At 34.4% G+C, this 20,532-nt stretch overlaps 1 protein-coding gene across 3 annotated transcripts in view; it reads right to left on the bottom strand.

The window, feature by feature from the left end:
- Nucleotides 1–20,532, bottom strand: part of EXOC6B (exocyst complex component 6B) — a 588,554-nt gene that overhangs the window by 277,338 nt on the left and 290,684 nt on the right. For all 3 annotated transcript variants that reach the window (XM_058550958.1, XM_058550957.1, XM_058550956.1), the window contains 3 exons: nt 8,801–8,884; nt 8,387–8,433; nt 6,908–7,028 (listed from right to left, as the gene is read on the bottom strand). In XM_058550958.1, the coding sequence (XP_058406941.1) occupies nt 6,908–7,028; nt 8,387–8,433; nt 8,801–8,884 (252 nt within the window). The remainder of the gene's footprint in view (nt 1–6,907; nt 7,029–8,386; nt 8,434–8,800; nt 8,885–20,532) is intronic.

The raw sequence follows: 20,532 nt of genomic DNA, 5'->3' as shown, positions 1-20,532 counted from the left end.
GCCCAAGAGCCTGTCAAAATCTATGTTCAAATTGTCTGTACTAACAAGGGACCTCAAGGCAAAGGCAGCTTAAGTGTTTAGCCTACCTCTCTGGACTCTCAATTTCCCTTTGATTTGGCCTGATAATTCCTTAATATCCTGACTATGCACTTGAGACCTGAAGAACATCTTATATATACACATAAAGCAGCATTTCTAGTTGTTTCCAGCTGAAGGGTTGGCATGAATAACATAGCCTCCTATATTCCTAAAATCAGAAATAATTATTACTTTCAAGTTTTTCTACTAGTCCATGAATTATTTGTATTTGCTAAAGAATAGTTATTCTATTTGTTTATTGTTGTCTTCTATTTGATGTAATTGGTTTTCCTACATTTTATGACTCTTGACTGTCTGTTCATGTTTTGGAATAAAGGACTAGGTTGATTAGTATGGATAACTGGTATGGGTTTCATCCTCTGCAGTTTTAAGCCTGTTTCCCAAGAAACTGACTATAAGCTCTTTGTAAGTGAGTGGGGTAGATGAATCACCTTGTTCAACAGTAGCACTAAAGAATTTCACTGACCATGCTACTGTCTCTTTATGTAGACAGTAAGGTTGGCCAAAGGAATTGGGTAAGCAGCAGGCTGGCCAAGGTTTTTGGAAAGTAGACCTCTAAATAATTTCCCTTATGATTTCTCCTAGGCCCATTTCTGCTCATTGTATTTATTGACTGAATTTACAGTGCTCCTAGATTCCATTTGGAAGAATGTCTCCTACTTTGACAATACCCCCCTCTACCATATTTAACGTAATATTTTCTTTTCTCAGGTTCAGTCATTACTCTGATTCCTTCTGTTTTCTAAGTTCAAAGAAATTTTTCAAAACTTCTGGCCTATGCATGGTACTTCATAGAGTTTCTCTTTTTAGTTTGTTTCCCCCCCATGTTATTTCAATGAGATTTTTGGTTAGGAGATCTGGAAGACACATATGCTCAGTATAACCTTTCACTCAAAAAAACTTAAAATCCGTATATGTGGGAGGGAGATGGGTATCAATGTGAGTATGCATAAAACCTCTGTCACAGTGCATGCTCTTGTCCACCTATCACATAATAAGAAAAAATGTTCAATATCAATATCTATAAAACGTGAGGTTTTTTGGCCACACAGGATTACATTGTTCCATAATTTTGAATCTTAAAAAATACCTTTTCAGTATTATCAAATGATCTGTTCATCACATTTTTTTTTTTTCGTGAGGAGGATCAGCCCTGAGCTAACATCCGATGCCAATCCTCCTCTTTTTTTCTGAGGAAGACTGGCCCTGGGCTAACATCCGTGTCCATCTTCCTCCACTTTATATGGGACGCCACCACAGCATGGCTTGACAAGCGGTGCGTCAGTGCACGCCTGGGATCCGAACCTGCGAACCCTCGGGCCACCAAAGCAGAGCGCACGCACTTAACCGCTGCGCCACTGAGCCGACTCCTGTTTATCATATTATTAACAATCATATTAGGAATTATATTAGCAGATCTTCTAATACTGAACCATTCCTGATGTGAAGTCTCCTTTGTATTATTATTATATTTTAGCAATATGCTAAATTTGAATTCTAAGTCAGATGGATTGAGTGAAATCTTTATCATGTTTTGAAATCACCATTGAGAATATTGTACACATTAATATCTGAAATACTATATATTTCAAAATGTTTCCAATTTATGCAATGACTAATAATTCAATCAGAAAAAGTAAAGAGTAGTTTTAAATAGTGACATAGAAAATAAGAAAAATATATAGATTTTTAATAAACAAATAACATAGTCACTCAGATATAGTGTTTGTTTTTGAGATTTGTTTTGATGTTTGGGTTGTTCTTATTTTGTTTTGCTTGCTGGCTAATATGATACAATAAATATTGTCATGAAATAGAATTAGCATCTGTGGCATCAACTACTTTGTCTCATAATGGATAAAATGGTTCAATGAGTAAATGTGTGTGATGCTGAGTTATGTTTTAATAGCTATGTTGAGATACAATTCCCATATCATACAACTCATCCATTTAGAGTATATAATTCAATGGTTTTTTTTAGCTTTTTGTATATTCGCAGATATGTGCAAACATAACCATAGTCAATTTTAGAATACTTTCTTCACCTCAAAGAGAAACCCCTTGCCAGTTAAGCTGTCACCTCCTTAGTCCTCCTACCCACTTTCAGCCCTAAGCAACCTCTAGTCTACTTGCTACCTCTATAGACTGATGCTGAACTATTGGGGGGAAAAAAAGAGGAGGTATTTTGTCATTTATTTTTCAGTTCAAAAGAACATACAGTAGATCTACAAAGAAAAACTCCCTTAAGACTAATTTTCTCCATAGACATACACTTTATTTGGTACACTTGGAAAGTGTCCTACTCTTAATGACATCAAATACGATTGCAGGATGAAGACTACACTTTCCTGCAGAAGGAGTTCTACAGATTTGTCACATTCTCAAATGTATTAGCCACACACAAAAAGTTAAGAAGCACTGCTTTACAAAAAAGAAACAGCTTGAAAGAAATCTAAGTTTTCTAAAAGAACAACAGCTTTTCTCAGGAAAAAAGTAAAACTGGTGCAGTGAAATGGACAGATATAAAATAAACAAACAAAATCAGGTACTTCTCTCCCATAGAATGACAGTAATATTAGTTAATAAAAATGATTAGGAAAAAAACTTTCTCAAAATATTACCTGAAAAAACCATAAAACACCAAAAATCAGACTTAGATGGGGAGCATATAAAATATTTTACCAAAAGACATAAAGGCAAATAAGTGAGAAAAATACATACATTCCTTGTGAAAAATACCATATACTGAAATATGTCAATTATCTCCACTTTAATGCACAGATTTACTGCATAATAACACTATAGTTCAAATTTGGGGGGAGGTAAGTGGTGGAAGGTATGTGACAAAGTGATTCTCAAATTAACCTGGAAGAAAAGTAAGAAGTTAAATAGCATATTTTAAAAAGGGGATTTTAGAGGATAAATATGTCCTGTAAGAAATTAAACCACACTATATCAGATGTAATAATCAAAATGATGTTGTATTGGTTAAAGACAGAGAGCAGGAAAGGGGGTAGGGGGGAAATCATAGAGCCTAGAAACAGACCTTAATGTTTATATAATATATTATTATATGATAAAGGTGGTCTTCAAAATACATTGGGAAAGGACAGATGTTATGGACTGAGTATTGTGTCCTCCCAAAATTCATATGTTGAAGCCCTAACCCCCAGTGTGGCTGTATTTGCAGAGGCGGCCTTAGAGAGAGAATTAAGGTCAAATGAGGTCGTAAGGGTGGGCCTTAATCTGATGGGACTGGTATCCTTATAAAAGGAGAAGGAGACACTAGAATAAAAACTGAGGAAAGGCCATGTGAGGACACGATGAGAATGTGGCCATCTGCAAACCAGGAAGAGATTTCTCACCAGAAACCAACCATGCTGGCACCCTGATCTCAGACTTCCAGCCTCCATAACTGTGAGAAAATAAATTTCTGTTGTTTAAGCTACCAAGTCTATGGTACTTTGTTATGGCAACTCGAGTTGAATAAAACAACCGATTATCACAATACTGTTATTGGAAATGATGAGTCATTTTGAAAATAAAGATGGAGTCTAACCTCACACTCTATGCTAAAATAAACTTTTTATGTTTGTGATCAGTATTTAGTAGAAATACTAAAATCAAATATAGACAAATAATTACATAGTCTCTGGAATAAGGAAAACAAATTGTAAAGTCAGATTTTAATAAACTTTACACAAAAATTTTAAACTTCTGTAAAGCCAAGGAAAAGAAAAGCAAAGGTCAGAAACATAGGAAACTAAGAAAAAATATTTACAACCTATATATCAGAAGAGAGATTAACATTCAGATTAAACAATAACAGCCATGTTCTATTAATAAATTATAAAATATTTTAAAAACCTATTAAAATATAAAGGTAATGCATATGAACAGGAAATTCCAAAAGATATACAAACAACTAAAAACATATGAAGAGATTTTCAATATCAGTATTAATCAAAGAAAAACATTAAATTAAGATATAATTTCAGACATAGATTGGGAATGATTTTTTGTTTGTAAATATAACCTTCTATGGAGTAAAAGGAAAAGGGAAATAGGCATTCTAATAGATAATGCTCAGAGTGCTAAATGGTTCCACAATTTTTGTAGAGCAAATTAGCAATACGCATCCAGAGCCTAAGAAATGTATAGATCCTTTAACTCACTAATTTCACATGTAAGAGTTTATCCTTAGTATAATCAATTGTGCAAAGAAATATTGATAAAAATATTCACTGCAATGCTTTTAATAGCTTAAAAAAACTTTTTTAAAAAGCTTATCAAATGGATTAACTTTTTTTAAATGGCACATTCCTCCAATGGAACATTGTGCAAATGTATATTAAAATTATTACAGTTTAATTAGATAGTAAATGAAAAATACAGCATGTTTCTATTTTAAATATATATTGTATATTGTGTATTCATACACAGAAAAAAAGACCTTTAAATTTACATATAAGAAAGCTAATAATAATTATGCCAGGGATCACAGCCAAAATTTATTACTATTAATAATCAATATTTTCTAACTATCTTATATAAACATGTTATCTTTGTATAACAAATATTTATATGTAAGAACACACCATACAATGGGGAAAAGATAAGACATTAAAAAAATGATTTTAGGACAATGGATATACTATTGAAAAAAATTAAATGAGATCCTTAATCAGACTTTAAATGAAAACAACAAGTGGTAGTAAATACATAAATGTATAAAAATCAAGCCATAAAATAGTTGAGGGACCTGAACAGGCAGGAAGTTTTGAAAAATGTTTTCAAATTTGCCAGACTTTATTATGACAAAAGAATAAAATGGTAAAATTGTAAGATTAAGTTCTTGGCCACATATAAGCAATGCAGAAAATTTAATAATAAGATAAATATAATTAGATACATAAACATTTAAAATTTTTAAATACTAAAAAAGAAACCCTAAACAAAAATAAAAGGAGAAAAATAGTTGCAACACATTCAATAACAACATATCCTCTTTGGTTTCAAACTCATATATTAACCAATCTCCTAGACCTTGCTACTCGGATGGCACAAAGGCATCTGAAAGTAATCATATCCAAAGGCAACTCATGAACCTCCCCACTTGAAACCATCAAAACCAACACTATCATCCAAGGAAGGCTACCACAAACTTAGGCATTACCTTGGTATTTCTTTTAACCTCATCTCTTATATCTAATCCATCAGAAAGTACAATTAATCTTACTTCTTAAAAATCTCTCGAATTCATCCACATCTCTGCATATCTACTATCACTCCTTGGTCCAGTTATCATTACCTCTTGCCTGGAATACTAGACCAGCCTACTAATTGTTCTCCTCACATCCATTCTCACCCTTCATTCATAATTTAGCCAGAGTAATCTTTTCAAAATGGAAATCTGATCTTCTCATTCCAATTTACTCTACCCGAACCCCAAACACACACACACACTCCATTCAGCCCACTGCTTAAGGGATCAATTAGGTCTTAAATAATATGACACCTACGTACTTCAACTTCTCTATTCTTACTTCCTACCATAGCTTTCTATGTTCTATGTTCTAACACTCTGGACATTTTTTAATTCCCTAAAACAGCTACACTTTCTTCAATTATAGATTTTACATATGGCATTTACTCTGGAACACTTGCTGATGAATAGATAAAGAGAGTTGAAGGGTCATGGAGACAAGTTTCTAGCTAGCACAACTAAATGGATACTAGAGCTATTTACTGAAATTTTTTAAATGCTAAATTATCTTCTTTTATTGACACCTCACTATTATTCGTCAAACACTTCAGACATAAAAGTACCTCAAAGCCCTTAAACTATTGTTCATTATACCTAGAACACTCTTATAATTGATCTTTGCATAAATAGTGACTCCTTCTTGATATTAGATCTCAGAATGCTACTTCTGATCAACCGATCAAAAGCAGGCACCTTGTTGTCCTAATCTATCACTCTATTTTAATTGTCTGAATTGCATTATCACTGTCTGATATTCTTATTTATGTATTGGGAATCTCCTCCAATTAAAATATAACTCTTTGAAAGCAAAGACTTTGTCTTATTCACTGTTGTATTCCCACCACCAACACGTCATCAATGTTCAAAAAATATTGAATGAATGAATGAATGATAAATTCAGAGCCAGCATTCTCTTTCTGAAATGAAGTGGATTATCATCAAAAATTCGTGCAATGATTTTATGTCAAAAGATCATGAAAACCCATAATAAGGCAACTTACTGATATGCTGTAAACAACTTTTTTCAAAAAGTAAGAATAAACTGTGAACGCCAAATTACTATTAATGGGCATTACAGAAGGCAATATGGAGTAGCGGTTAAGAACATGTGCTCTGGAGTCATACTGTCTGGGTTTGAATCGAAGCTCCACTACTTACTGTGTGACATTAGGCTTGTTACTTAACCTTTCTGAGGTTCAGTTCCCCAGACTATAAGGTAAATATAATAATAATACATTATAGGGTTGCAGTGAGGATGAAATATATATGAAGCACACATAACAAAGCCTGAGACACAGACAGAGCGAGCAATCAATAAATGTTAACTGCTGTTTTCTTATTGCAAAGAGCATCCACAAAAGTGGGCTCAGCGTTGGAGAACACGGCAATTTGAAGTGGTTACTTACATATGTCTTTGAAGATCATAGCTCCAAATGGGTGATTCCAAACGATACACATATAATGATTTTAAAGCAGTAAAACACTGAATAGTATATAGATAATCAGCTCCAAGTAAGAACTTCTCTTGGGCTTCTTACATACCGAGTGAGTACGGAGTGCTGCGATGGTTTTTGAAAGTGCCATTTCCCATAGTTCATCAATGTAGGCTCTATTTACTAAGCCCTGGGTTGTATGTAAAATGTGATCTTCAACCACAAAAAAGCTAAGATTGAGGAAGACAGAAAGCACAGCTGTCAGAAATTACAGTTCAACTACTATCTCCAGGGTTTGACAAACACTAAGAGCTGCCATCAAATTCAAAGTTAATAGTCATTTTTTTCTTAAAGAAAGCTCTTTGGTATCATAAACAAAATCAGATTTCTTAGACTTGCAATTATGTCCCTGATCATGATATTTTCTTAACCACTTCTACAGAAATTGGAGTTACATTTATTAAATGTGAACCATGCCACCCAGTATTAGAGGAAAATGTTTATAGGTAAAGGAGGCTAATTTCACTATATTAAAAACGCCAGGCCATTAATACATTAAAAAAAATTAAAAGATTTTAAAGAGACAATGAAAGCTAAAATACAGATTTGTTAAGAACCCAACACACAAAAATATCAGAATAATTCCCCTTAATATAGACTTTCTCATCAAAGTGTTGAAAAGGTATCTTACAGAGGTAAAAAAAAATGCAAACTTATTTTTTAACATTCTGCTGTGGCTTTTTTATTGTTATATATGTAAAATGTGTCTTCAGCTATCATGCCTAAATATTCATACTAATTAAAACAATCATTTAAACGGAATTTTTACGATATATTTTAATCAAACCTATCAATTACATTAAAACAATCTAAATCTGATAAAAAGAAAGAAATTTCATGGAACAATTCAACTTATTTCCCTTTCTTTTAACCTCAAAATCATTATTTTGTAATTAGAATAAGCTGCCTATATTTGGGATGGTTATTTGGGAACTGCAATTCCATACTAATATATATTTATACTCTAGATGAGGGTGGTAAACTATATAGCCCATGAGACGAATCTGGCCCACTGCCTGTTTTTATAAATATTGTTTTATTGGAACACAGCCATGCTCCCTCATTCACGTATTGTCTAAAGCTGCTTTTGCACCGCAACAACAGAGCTGAAAAGTTGTGACAGAAACCGTATGGCCTGCTAAGCCTAAAATTCTTTACTATCTGGTCCTTTTAGAAAAAGTTTGCCAACTTTTGCTGATTATTTGGTTCTCTGTTACCAAGAATGGAGAAACAAAACATCAAATACAATAAGATTACAATTCATTGTTTTTTCCCCCTTTATCCACACATAGTACTTTTTCTCCCTTTATCCACACAAAGTACTCTCCAACAACATAATGTTGAAACCAATAGGACATTCCTTTGAAATCATCAGAAAGTCAAAAATAAATCTTATCTTAAGAATCTGAGAAAAGGAAAAAAAAAGAATTTTCCAAGGAAAACTTGATTTATTTTTCCAAGTCTCACAAATCTATGTATTAAAAGTATATAAATTTAAATATATCTACACATACATATATATACCTACCCTACAATTTGATTAAAATACTTCCTGTAGCCATCTAAAGTTTCATGCTGCAACAAAGCAAAGAAAAAAAGTTATTATTTCTGTTTTGGTACCTTAAGACAAAGTTAAAATCAGTTTCTTATTTTCTTAAGGCTCAGTTCCCAAGACTATAAGGTAAATATAATAATAGTACCTACCTTATAGAGTTACAGTGAGGATAAAATGAGAAAATATATATCTAGCCCTTAGAACAATGCCTGACACATAGCAATCAATAGATAGATGTTAGTTGCTAGTTTCTTACCGCAAGTCACATCTGTCAAAAGTGGTCTCAGAGTGACAGTTAAAATTTTTTTAAAAAGCACATATGCAAAATAATTAAAAGATACCAGAGAAGAAAAATGAAAGTGATAAAAGTGAAGGTGGTGATCCTACCATGTTAGATGGAGGCTGGAGCACCAAACGGGCCTGTTTTCGTCTCTGTTTTCGGTAGTAGTTCTCAAATGTTTCCCGGGCACCCTATAAAATAAACAAAAAGAAATGGGTTGACACAATTAAACCAATTACTCCAGTATTTCATGGGAAAAGAAAAGCTCCCAGGTCTGGAATTGAGGCAGACCCACATTTCTCAAAATCTGTGATTTTAGTAATGATAATAATCATAGAAAAAATTAAAATAACAATTACCTTTTATTGAACCTTACTTGCAAATCCTGTAAGGATGAATACAAAAGATTCTTAAGAGGAAACTACCAGAACTCAACCACCAACACACGAAAGCTGGTTTCTGAACCAACTATCACAAATTCACAAGAAGGAAGACAAACCAATGTTCTCATAAGCTATAGCAACAGTTGAGAAAATGTTCCTTATAAAACCTCACAGAATATTCCAGAAAATAAGTCCAGAATGAAAACTAGTCTCAAATGAATCATGAACAAAGGACCAAAGGAGGTAGGAAAAAAGCAGGAGCTGAGAACAGTAAATCAGTCTTCCCAGACAGGATATAATCTAGCGCAGGATTAACACCAAACAAGAAGAAACGAAGCCCAGGAAATTCTTAGTGCACAGTTTCCACTTTTCATTTAGGGCTTCTGGGCTTAAACTGAAAGGTGCTCTAGAGACCAAGAGCTGGCTCATGAGCTCTGTAACTGGGTCGAACAGTGTCCTCTCAAAATTCATGTCCTTCCCAGGACCTCACAACGTGACCTTATTTAGAAATAGGGTCATTGCAGATGTAACTAGTTAAATTAAGATGCAGTCATACTACAGTAGCATGGCTCTTAATCCAATATAACTGGTGTCCTTAAAAGAAGAGGAGAAAAGACACAGAGAGAGAGACACACAGGGAGAACACCATGTGGCAACACAGGCAGAGACTGGAGTGGTGCAGCTGCAAGCCAAGGAACACCAAGGATTGCTGGCCACCACTAGAAGCTAAGAAGAGGCAAGGAAGGATTCTACCCAGAGTCTCAAAGGGAGGATGGCCTTCTGATACCTTGCTTTTGGATTTCTAGCCTCTAAAACTGTGACAGAACAGATTTCTGTTAAGACACCCAGTTTGTGGTACTTTGTGATAGCAGCCCTAGGAAACTAACACAAGCTCAAAGCTTTTAAAACTTGATGCTCCACTACTACTAAATTCTATTCTTAATCCAAGACTTTTCTAAATAAACAAGAGTAGAAAAGGAATGACAATATTGCAGAGTAGTTAAGAGCACTGATTTTGGAACCAGATGATTTCATTCAAATCGTGGCTCTGCCCCTTCCTAGCTGCATAACTCATATGACTAGCTACATACCTTCCCTTTCACTAATTAACTATTTAACTTTCACTAATACATGTGCTGTGGTTTTCGCATTTGTAGAGATGCCAACCTCATATGGTTGTTATGAGGATTTAGAACAGTTACAAAGTTTTTAGAACAGTGTCTGATAAATAATAAACACTATGCAAGCACTTATTTAAAAAATAAATAAGATGTAATCAGTGATGAAAGTGAAGGCCCTGCCCATGTGAGAAAGTGTAAACTTCATGTAATACCTAGTTCAGTTGCCTTCACCGTCCCAAAAGTCTGAAGAATTTTACTCAACATGCCTTCTTTGTTGCATCCCTAAATTGGGAAAGTTGATTTAAGGTACTAAATCAGGCAAACTCAATAGTGTAGCTCAGAGGTTGGCAAATGTCTTCTGTAAAGGGCAGGATAGTAAATATTTTTAGGCTTGGTGAGCCATACAGTCTTTGTTGCAATGATTCAACTCTGCTCTAACAGTGCAAAAGCAGCGATAGACAACACATACATGAGTGTGGCTATGTTCCAATCAAGCCTTACTTTCAGAAAGTGAAATTAGCATTTCATATAATTTTCACCTATCATGAAATATTATTCTTTTGATTTTTTACCAACCATTTAAAAATGTAAAAGCGATTTTTAGTTCTCAGGTCATACAGAAACAAGGAAGCAGGTTGGATCTGGCCCCTGGGTCATGGTTTGTTCACCCCTGGTGTAGCTTAAAAGCAAAGGTTTTAAAATGCTAAAGTGATTATAACTGTACACACCTGAGTTTTTCTGCCTATAAAACGAAATTAAACATTAAGACAACTATTTCAAGACTTTCTTAGTCCATAAGTTAATGAGGTAGCAAACGATTCTATTTAAGAAATAAGAAGTGGAAACTGCCTGTTGGTTTGTTAAAGTTATTCCCCATTTGTCACCATTTCACAGCATAGTGGTATTATTAAATGTCAACTACATTCTGTACACACTGAAAGGCTTTTCATTTTAAGGTTAACAGCCCTCAAGTCCCTTTATTATTCTAGTGTGATGTTACATATTCAATATGCTTTGGAGCCAAGGTACACTCAGCTGAGAATTTAGGGAAAGACTTCTCTCTAATTAGACCACAGTATACTAATTTAATTATTTGTTGTAAATGATAGAAAATATACAAGATGAAATTCTATATAAAAACCAAATCATAAACCTCTACTTAATTCTAAACTAGATACAGTTTTGCCTTTCAAATATTCATTCAGTAGAACAAAAACATTAAAAAAGACCAATTTATCTAATAGGTCTGGCTTCCCCATTTGCAAACATGAGTTAGATTTTCCCTAGTGGCTGTTAAATAAATTCAACTCTGATTATTCTATTTCCTTTGCCAATTTTGTCAACTCAAAGCTTATAGGTGGAATTTGAGAAGTAAATGTCCGACCAATCTAGTTGAGTAATTGATGAAGTGTCTGCCTATTCACAAATAGATCAACAGATGAACTATAGAGATTTGCCATTTCAGCTTCAAGCTCTTATAATCACTAATATTTAAAAAAAAAAAACCTCAAAAGCTACTGAAGGTACAAGTAAATAGATACAAAACAATAGACAGGCAAGTGAAAAGTTGTTTTTATTTTTCATTTTATGTTATTAGTATTGCAGTGCTCCAAAGGCTTTGTAATAATTAATTAATATACACAATGACAGAAAAACAAGTCACTTTATATATATAGTTTACCAAGTGACACTGAGAATGGTCCCTGTCCTTAATGAATTTATAGTCTATGGTGGAAGACTAGCAATTAAACAAGCAATTATATTAAACTACAGAATCCTATGGATTGGAGTGGTATATGTGTCTGAGTGTGTGCATGCGTATCTGTGTAGTGGGTGGAAAGAACGTCAGAGAAAACTTCCCAGAAAAAAATGACATTTATACTCATAATTGAAGAATGAGTCAGAAGAATAAGGCAGGTAAAGAAAAGGGAAAGAGAAGGGGAAAAATGTTCCTTGTAGAGACACAGAGGTTCAAAGAAAAAAGGCATCTCACATCCCACGAATTGAAAGAAGCTCTTCATGGCTGGAACTTCAGGGTGTACGGGAGAGGGATGACAAGAGGTGAGGCTGGACGGCTTTGTAAATTACGCTGATATTTGGACTTCAATGCAAAAATGCAAAAAAACATGGCACTAAATAGACTGTGAAAAGGGTAACTGTTTTAGACATTTGGAAGTTGTAATGTAGCGAATAGAATGAAGAAAGGAAAAATCAGATACAAAAAGATCAGTCAGAATTTGACATATATTTAGGAGGTACAAGCCGATGATTGATTGGACATGGTGGTAAAGGACAGAAAGGAAAGAAGGCTGACGTGAGGTTTCTAACCTAGGTAACCGGTTTGATGGTGGTGTCATTTCACAAGAGAGGAATATAAGGAATATACAGTCGATTATTATTCATGGATTCCGTATTTGCAAATTTGCCTATTAGCTAAAATTCATTTGTAACCTCAAAATCAATACTCACGGCACTTTCACAGTCATTCACGAATCTGTAGAGTGGTGAAAATTTGAGTTGCCCAATGCACACGTTCCCAGCTGACTTCTAACAAGGCAACACTCTGCCTTCTTATTTCAGTTCACATACTATAAACAATTATTCTCTTCACAGTCTATTTAGTGCCACGTCTTTTGCACTTTTGTGCTTTTTTTTTAATTGAGATATAATTGACATATAACATTATAGTGGCTTCAGGCATACAACATGATTCAATATTTGTGTACATTGTGAAATGATCATCCTAGTGAGTCTAGTTAACATCCATCAGCGCACATAATTACAAATATTTTTTTTATTATGTTGAGAACTTTTGAGATCTACTCTCTTTGCAACTTTCAAATCTACAATACAGTATTCTTAACTATAGTCACCATGCTGTACATTACATCCCCAGGACTTATTTATTTTATAACTAGAAGTTTGTACTTTTTGACCCCTTTCATCCAATTCTCCCACGGCCCACCCCCCACCTTTGGCAACCACTAATCTGTTCTCTGTATCTATGAGTTCAGTTGATCTTCTTGTTTGTTTGTTTAGATTCCACATATAAGTGAGAGCATATGTTATTTGTCTTTGTCTGATTTATTTCACTTAGTATAATATCCTCAAGGTCCATCTACGTTGTTGCAAATGGGAAGATTTCCTTCTTTTTTATTGCTGAATAATATTCCATTGTGATATATAACACATTTTCCTCATCATTCATCCATTGATGGACACCTAGGTTGTTTCCATATCTTAGGTATTGTAAACAATGCTGCAATGAACATGGGGGTGCATATATCTTTTCAAGTTAGTGTTTTCGTTTTCTTCAGATAAACACCCAGAAGTGGAATTGCTGAATCAGATGGTAATTTTATTTTTAATTTTTTGAGGAATCTCCATGCTGTTCTCCATAGTGGCTGCACAATTTCCATTCTCAAGAACAGTGCACAAGGATTCCCTTTTTTCCATATCCTTGCCAACACTTGCTATTTCTTGTCTTTTTGAGAATAGCCATTCTAACAGGTGTGAGGTGATATCTCATTGTGATTTGACTTGTATTTCCCTGATGAGTAGTGATGTTAACCTCCTTTTCATGTACCTGTTTGCCGTCTGTATGTCTTGCATTTTTGTGCTTCTTTTTGGTGATTTTGCTATTTAAAATGGCCCCCAAACACATAACTGAAGTACTGTCAAGTGTTCCTAAACTCAAGAAGGCAAGATGTGCCTTACGGAGAAAATACGTGTTTTAGATAAGCTTCATTCAGGCATGAGTTACAGGGCTGTTGGCCATGAATTCAATATTAATGAATCAACAATATATATTAAACAAGGAGTTATTAAAGAGAAACACACATAAAACAAGATTATGAGTTGATTAGTTAATGAAAATATTATGATTAGAAGCTCAAAGGAACCTAACCCTGTATTTCCTCTAGGAGCAATGGTTCAGTATTCATTAATTCAGTGTCTCCAGTGACTTTATAGAGCATAACTACCATGAATGACAAGAATTGACTGTATTTGGGGAGACTGATGATAATGACCTCCGTATTGGGCATGTTTAGTTTGTGACTTCCAAGTGCTTGGCATTTGGGAGCAGGCATATGATCAGGAGCATTTACAGTGCTCCTGATTTCCAAGTGCTTGGCGTTTGGGAGCAGGTTTACAGCTCAGGAGAAAGCGCTAGGATAAAGATAATGGATTTTAGAATCATTAGTAGAGAGATAATAATCAAAGCCCCAGGAGAAAAGGAAATAATCTAAGGAATATCTGTAGAATGAAATTAGAAAAGGACCTAGCAGAAAAACCCCAAGTGACACAAACAATTAGGAAATATTTGGCTCTTTAATGTTATTAAAGTATAACTTTAAATGTCACCTACTTAGAGAAGATTTTACTACTACTCAATCTAAAACAGAAAGTCTTACCTAATACCTAACCCTCATTTAATTCTTTGCATAGCACATATCTCCATCTGACATTACGTTTAATGTTTGTCTCCTCTCATTAGGATGCAACCTCCACGACAACAAGTTTCCCATATGTCTTGTTTATTGTTGTGTTCCCAGCCCATAGAACACTGCTTGGCACATAAATGGCATTCAATATACATTTATTTGAATAAATGATTAAAAGTAGGAATAAAATATTAATCGATATTTTCTTTTAAGACTCCATTTTTATATTTACACTTCATCTGCTATTGTAATGATCATTTCTTTGTAATTATTCCTATTCATCTCATCCTGTTGTTTTTCTATCTCCATTCATCCTTTTCAAGATTTTTATTCCTGGGGCCGGCCCGGTGGCATAGCAGTAAAGTTTGCATGCCCCGCTTTGGCAGCCCGGGGTTCATGGGTTCGGATCCCAAGAGTGGACGTACACACCGCTTATCAAGCCAGGCTGTGGCAGGCATCTCACATATAAAGTAGAGGAAGATGGGCACAAGCCCAGGGCCAATCTTCCTCAGCAAAAAGAGGAGGATTGGCAACAGATGTTAGCTCAGGGCTAATCTTCGTCACCAAAAAAATTAATTAATTAATTAATTAAAAGATTTTTGCTCTTGTTTCATAGAGGTTACGTCTTCTTCATACCAAACAATTTTCTAAAATTTCCTTTCGGTTCCTGTAGACAATCATTTTTAGAATCACGTTTCCTCTTAATTTTTAGGATGATGTTCCTTGTCCCATTTTATTCAGTATGTTTTTTCAGATCTCATATTTTGTTTTGTATTGTTTCATTTTCCCAGTTGCTCTATTTTGAACAACAGGAGCTCTTTCTGGGCCAGTACTTTCTTCCAGGCTTGGTTTGTGGTTTGCTTTTGGCCCACTCACCATTCATCTGGCTACAGATCTAATATCCTTATGGAAGTGGCAATTCATAGTAGGCTGATGTGCCCAGGTCCACAGCTGTTTCAAAGGCAATCCACAAACTGTTTCCAGTGTCTAGCAAGCAACTGGCCTACTAAGTGCACATGAAATATGGCCAAACAGTCTCCTACCACACAGTTCCCAGTGTTTACCTCTCTGAACTTTTTAAAGTGAATGAAAACCACAATAATATAGGGTCTTCCTATCTGTGCTCTTGTACAGTACTAACACTTTGAGTATTTTCCAGCACAGGATAAACTGTCCTGCCACCAAAAGTCCCTCTTTCCCTCTTACCCCACACTCTGACAGCCTTAAAAAGGAGAATCCATGCAATACAGGGGTGGACAACAAATGTCTTCACCAATTCAGGATTGCATTTTCAAGCCAGAAGGCATACATGGAAAACGGATAAAGCGTCTTCTGACTTTTAAAGTTTGCTCTGTTTATGGCAGCAAAACACACATCACTCAACAACTAGATTTCTCAATCCATTCAATCAGCTCTGAAGTTAGAGAAAATTTTATTTAAATTCAGACAATGTAATGTTAATTACCAACCTTATTTGTCAATGGTGTTGTAAGTTTTCAGACATTTATGCTTCTAAAGTATTTTAATAAAAGTTAAGAAAGACTTAGAAGCAAAAAAAGGCTTTTCTTAATATTTTCTATGTTAAGTGTATACATCTCATTTTAAATTTAACCTAAATACTAGAGGTTATATTATTATTATAAAGAAATCTCCACAACAAATTTATCATTCACTTATAGAGTATAATTACATAAGAAGAGCTAAATGATCACAGAACAAATTCTATTTTTACTTAACACTAAACAAGAGAAAGAAATATTCTCCACGCTCTATTAAGCTATTCTTCAATTCAGTGAGTACTTTATTTTCTAAATTCATATTTGATTTAAATATTATATCACACCATATGATAAACTTGGAGAAGGATGCTAATAGTCAGATGCTTCAAAAGCCACTGCCGATTCCCTAAGTCTAACCATTAATCCTAGCACTAGATTTTATCAGGAAATAACTCACTTCTCAGGCTATGCTGAAAATAGTAGTTGGTTTTTTTTAATCTTTTGCTTTTAGCTGTGTTTTCTACATTGTCTATCTCTTCTTAAATTATTATTAATTACAAAAGTAAGATATGTGACTTTTAGAAAAATCAGACAATGTAGATCAGGCAAAGAGAGAAAATACCCATTACCTAGAGATAACTACTGTTTACTCTTTGGTGTACTCTCTTACAGACGTTTTTCTGTTCTAAATAGACAGATATTTCACATACACACACACACATAAATAGGATCATATTGTACATACTCTTTTCACTGACCTTTGCATGCAAAAATCTTTTCTCAAACATCATAACTTAGTACGATCCACTTTTACTGTACAACATTGTTCCAACTCCCTTTCTTCAAACACATGCTATAAATTGTCATACAAATGCTGGAACCAACGTGGGCTTTGAATAAATGTTTAAAAATAAAAATAAAAACACAAGCGACAACTTTGAATTCTCCATGTGTCTAGACACTTGTCTGGATATAAACATAGGAAACATAAACAGTATTGCCACTCCATGTGGGCAAATGAGTGAGACTTTTTGTTTTTGTCTGTAAAACTGGTAAAATTTACTGCTACCAAAGCTCAAATGTCAAATTTTAGCTGCTATGGGTTACAAATGTGCACCAGTAATCAAAATAGTCAGGATCATGTGATCCTTGCTCTTGGAGGAGGAAGAGAAGGCCAGATGAAAGACCTTTCCATGGGTTTCTTTTTCTTCATAAAGGTAACAATGTAGTAGACCATGCACACAAACACCCTGAACATTTCATACAATTACTGACCCCATGCCTCCAAACATTAATGACATCTACATGTCTAGTTTTATAGAAGAAAAAAACAACTTACGCTGGTATAATACTATTTCATATGGGCAGAACGTCTACACAACAGGCAAAGAAGGACAGATCCTTCTCTCCTCTTTATTAAATATGTACGTGCCATTATTTGGCTAAACAGCTCTTCATCCACCACTTCAGCTCTACTAGTCTTTCCTGGCAGACTGCCCTGAGGTCTACTGGAGAGTGAGCTAAATCCTTCTCATCCATCACAATAATAGAAAATTAACCCTCGGATTGAGAAGCAGCTAAGGACAAGTACACAAAGCACAAGAGAGGGAAATGGAAGGAGGGAAGCACACATCATTGTTCTTCCGGCTTTGCCTACAGGAAGTAATATTTTCATTTGGTCTTGGGCAAAGCCTGTAATTTCACCACCCTGACTGCAGCTGGAGAGCTCCCTTTTAACTGTCCCGGCATCCAAGTGAAGACAGGTTTATTCAGAGTTTTAAAAAAAAAAAAAAGAAAAAAAAAACCCTGAAAGAGCCATTTTAATTTGCTTCCATGTGAAAAGGGGAGCACTTTTCATAGGGCCCCATAATGACGTTCAGCGGGATATTACACTTCACCATATGGCTAATTTACACAGCAGGCCCAAAGCAGGATTTTCTTTCATTAGAACTGCCCTAAAGATCAGACTACAGAAACATGTGTAAAGAACAAACCCAAGATGCCCCCTATTGCTTAAATCTAGAAACATTTGATTCCCAGATGTAAAAGCCCATTCAGCGAGTTCCCATGGCAAGGTCATTCAAGAGTTGTGGAGGTGGTATGTATCACAGCTTCGGTTACCTATATTAGGGCTTTGAAAAATATCTAAAATTCAAGAGCCACAACACTGTCAAAACATCTCAAAAAAAGAAAAAAAAAACAAAAAGCCCTAGGTATGGGGAAAGGATAATTGCTCTGGTAGATAATTTATTATTTTAAAAAAATTACTTTCCAAATGCCCTAATTCTTGATATCACTCAATTAGCCTACAGAATAAATCTACATAAACTTCTGACCCTTTTTGAAGACAGCAAAGGCAGTGTGACATTCTAACGGAGTTCTGTTTATTTTTAAGATGGCCCTTATAACTTATGTTTGTCTTGGCATTTCCTCCTTCTGCCATATCCCAAGCCTGAGCCATAGAAAAGAACATCCCCTCTGGGAATGACAGAGTTTGCAGGATTTAAAAAAGAAAAAGAAAGAAATCTGATGTCTAATGATTATGGAGTAGTTGAGTCTGTGCTTTTGAAGAAAGTAAACATTATGATTAACAATCTTGGGCTTTGTAATTAGCTTCCCCCTTCCAAGAGAGAGTGTTAATTTATTAAATATTTTAACAAAGAGTCTTTTATTATCAGATTCAGTTTGGCTGGCTCCTTTCATAGCATTACCAATTACAACCAATAAAGCTTTAATTGATGACTACTTTTTATAACCTTTGACCCAAGATGATAAACAGTTGTACCTTAGAAGCGAAAGGGTAAACCTCAAAGGGAACGGTGTCTTAATCATGCTTAGCAAACAAAACTGCTTAAAATTACAACCTACCTACCTGGCTAAAACAAAAACCCAGACTTCCTCTATGATTAAGGTAATTGATCAGAGAAAGATTTGGATTTCACTTTTAAGATGTGCCCCTTTTGTTAGGGAAACCCTAACGTGAATAATCTGCATAGAATGTGTACCTAATGTGCAAATTATATATTATAATATAATCATAATATGATTTAATCAACTTGTAGACAATTAGAGAGAATTTTAATGTGACATAGCTTTTAAAATAAAATAATTGAAATGCAATTTATTTTAATATTAAGAAAAAAGGCACTATGATTTAGATGATAGCCCCCTAAGTCCATCATTTTATTCAGTGGTCCCTTACAATAGCAGGGACTAGTAAGGATATGCGAGCAAAGAAATAAACCAAATTAATTGTCCAACAATGGAACACCAAAAATTGTTAGAGAATTGAGTGTCTACACATGACAAACAAAGAGAGTCATCTCTTTAATTAGAGTTAAAAAATTAGGTTTTCTACATTTTCTCCAAAGAACGCTTCCCAAAGTTGGTAGATTTCCAAATGTACTATTCAACTGCCCAATTTCACACTTGCCAATTTTTAAGGAAAATCTCTTCTAATTTACACCTGTCAATTTTTAAAACTGCTCAAGTGCTTCACAATTTGGAAGTTTAAAATTTCCTAGGCAAATCTCTTAAACTGTTTCATGTTGCCAAAATTAATAGGGCCTCTGAACAATTACTAAGGAGCTAATAGGAAAATATGGCATCTAAAAATGTAAATAAAAATACCGTCATGTCACAGTTGTTACACACAAGCACTTCATGGAGATGACAGCAATGAGACGTTAACAGTCTTCGCAATGGAAAGTACTGGCTTAACAGAGGGTATGGTATAAGATTTTATACAAAAAGAACTAGACATATAGCTTTTATGTGACTTCCCATGTATATAAAGGAAGTCAATGCCAGGAAAAGCAAAAAACCTGAGGCTCAGTCAAAGTACTTTATAAATGGAAAAAGCTATACACATTATTTTTATGATATATAAATGTATGTAATAGCTGTTTTATTAAAGACACATGGATGCCCCATGCATTTCAAAATTAAATTTGCCACACACCCAAAAAACAGCCCTTTATATAGTTAAATGAGGATTGGGCAAATTTTGTATAAATATATCTATGCTTTTTTCCCCCATTAACAGGTGTTATACAGAAACAGACAAATGTAGAATCTAAGACTAAAGAAATCTGTTATACTGAACTTCAGATGTTCAGAAAAATAGGCAGACTATCTAAAAACAGACAAAGTGAACAAATATTAGGTTGATAGTTGGTAAAAAATACAAGAATACAGGTTACAAGAAAAAACTAAAGTTGAATAAAATTTGTTCCAATACCAATTTTTTTAATTAAACTTTTTATTATGAGAGAATTGTAGATTCAATTATATGCAGTTATAAGAAATAATAGAGACAGATCCCATTGTGCCTTTACCCAGTTTCTCCAATGGTAAGGATGTTAGGAACATATAGCATAGTATCACAACCA

The sequence above is a fragment of the Diceros bicornis genome, chromosome 12, assembly GCF_020826845.1.
Source record: "Diceros bicornis minor isolate mBicDic1 chromosome 12, mDicBic1.mat.cur, whole genome shotgun sequence".
Taxonomy (NCBI): Eukaryota; Metazoa; Chordata; class Mammalia; order Perissodactyla; family Rhinocerotidae; genus Diceros; species Diceros bicornis.
Note: the sequence above shows the minus strand (reverse complement) of the source record. Positions and strands in the feature narration are given on the sequence as shown.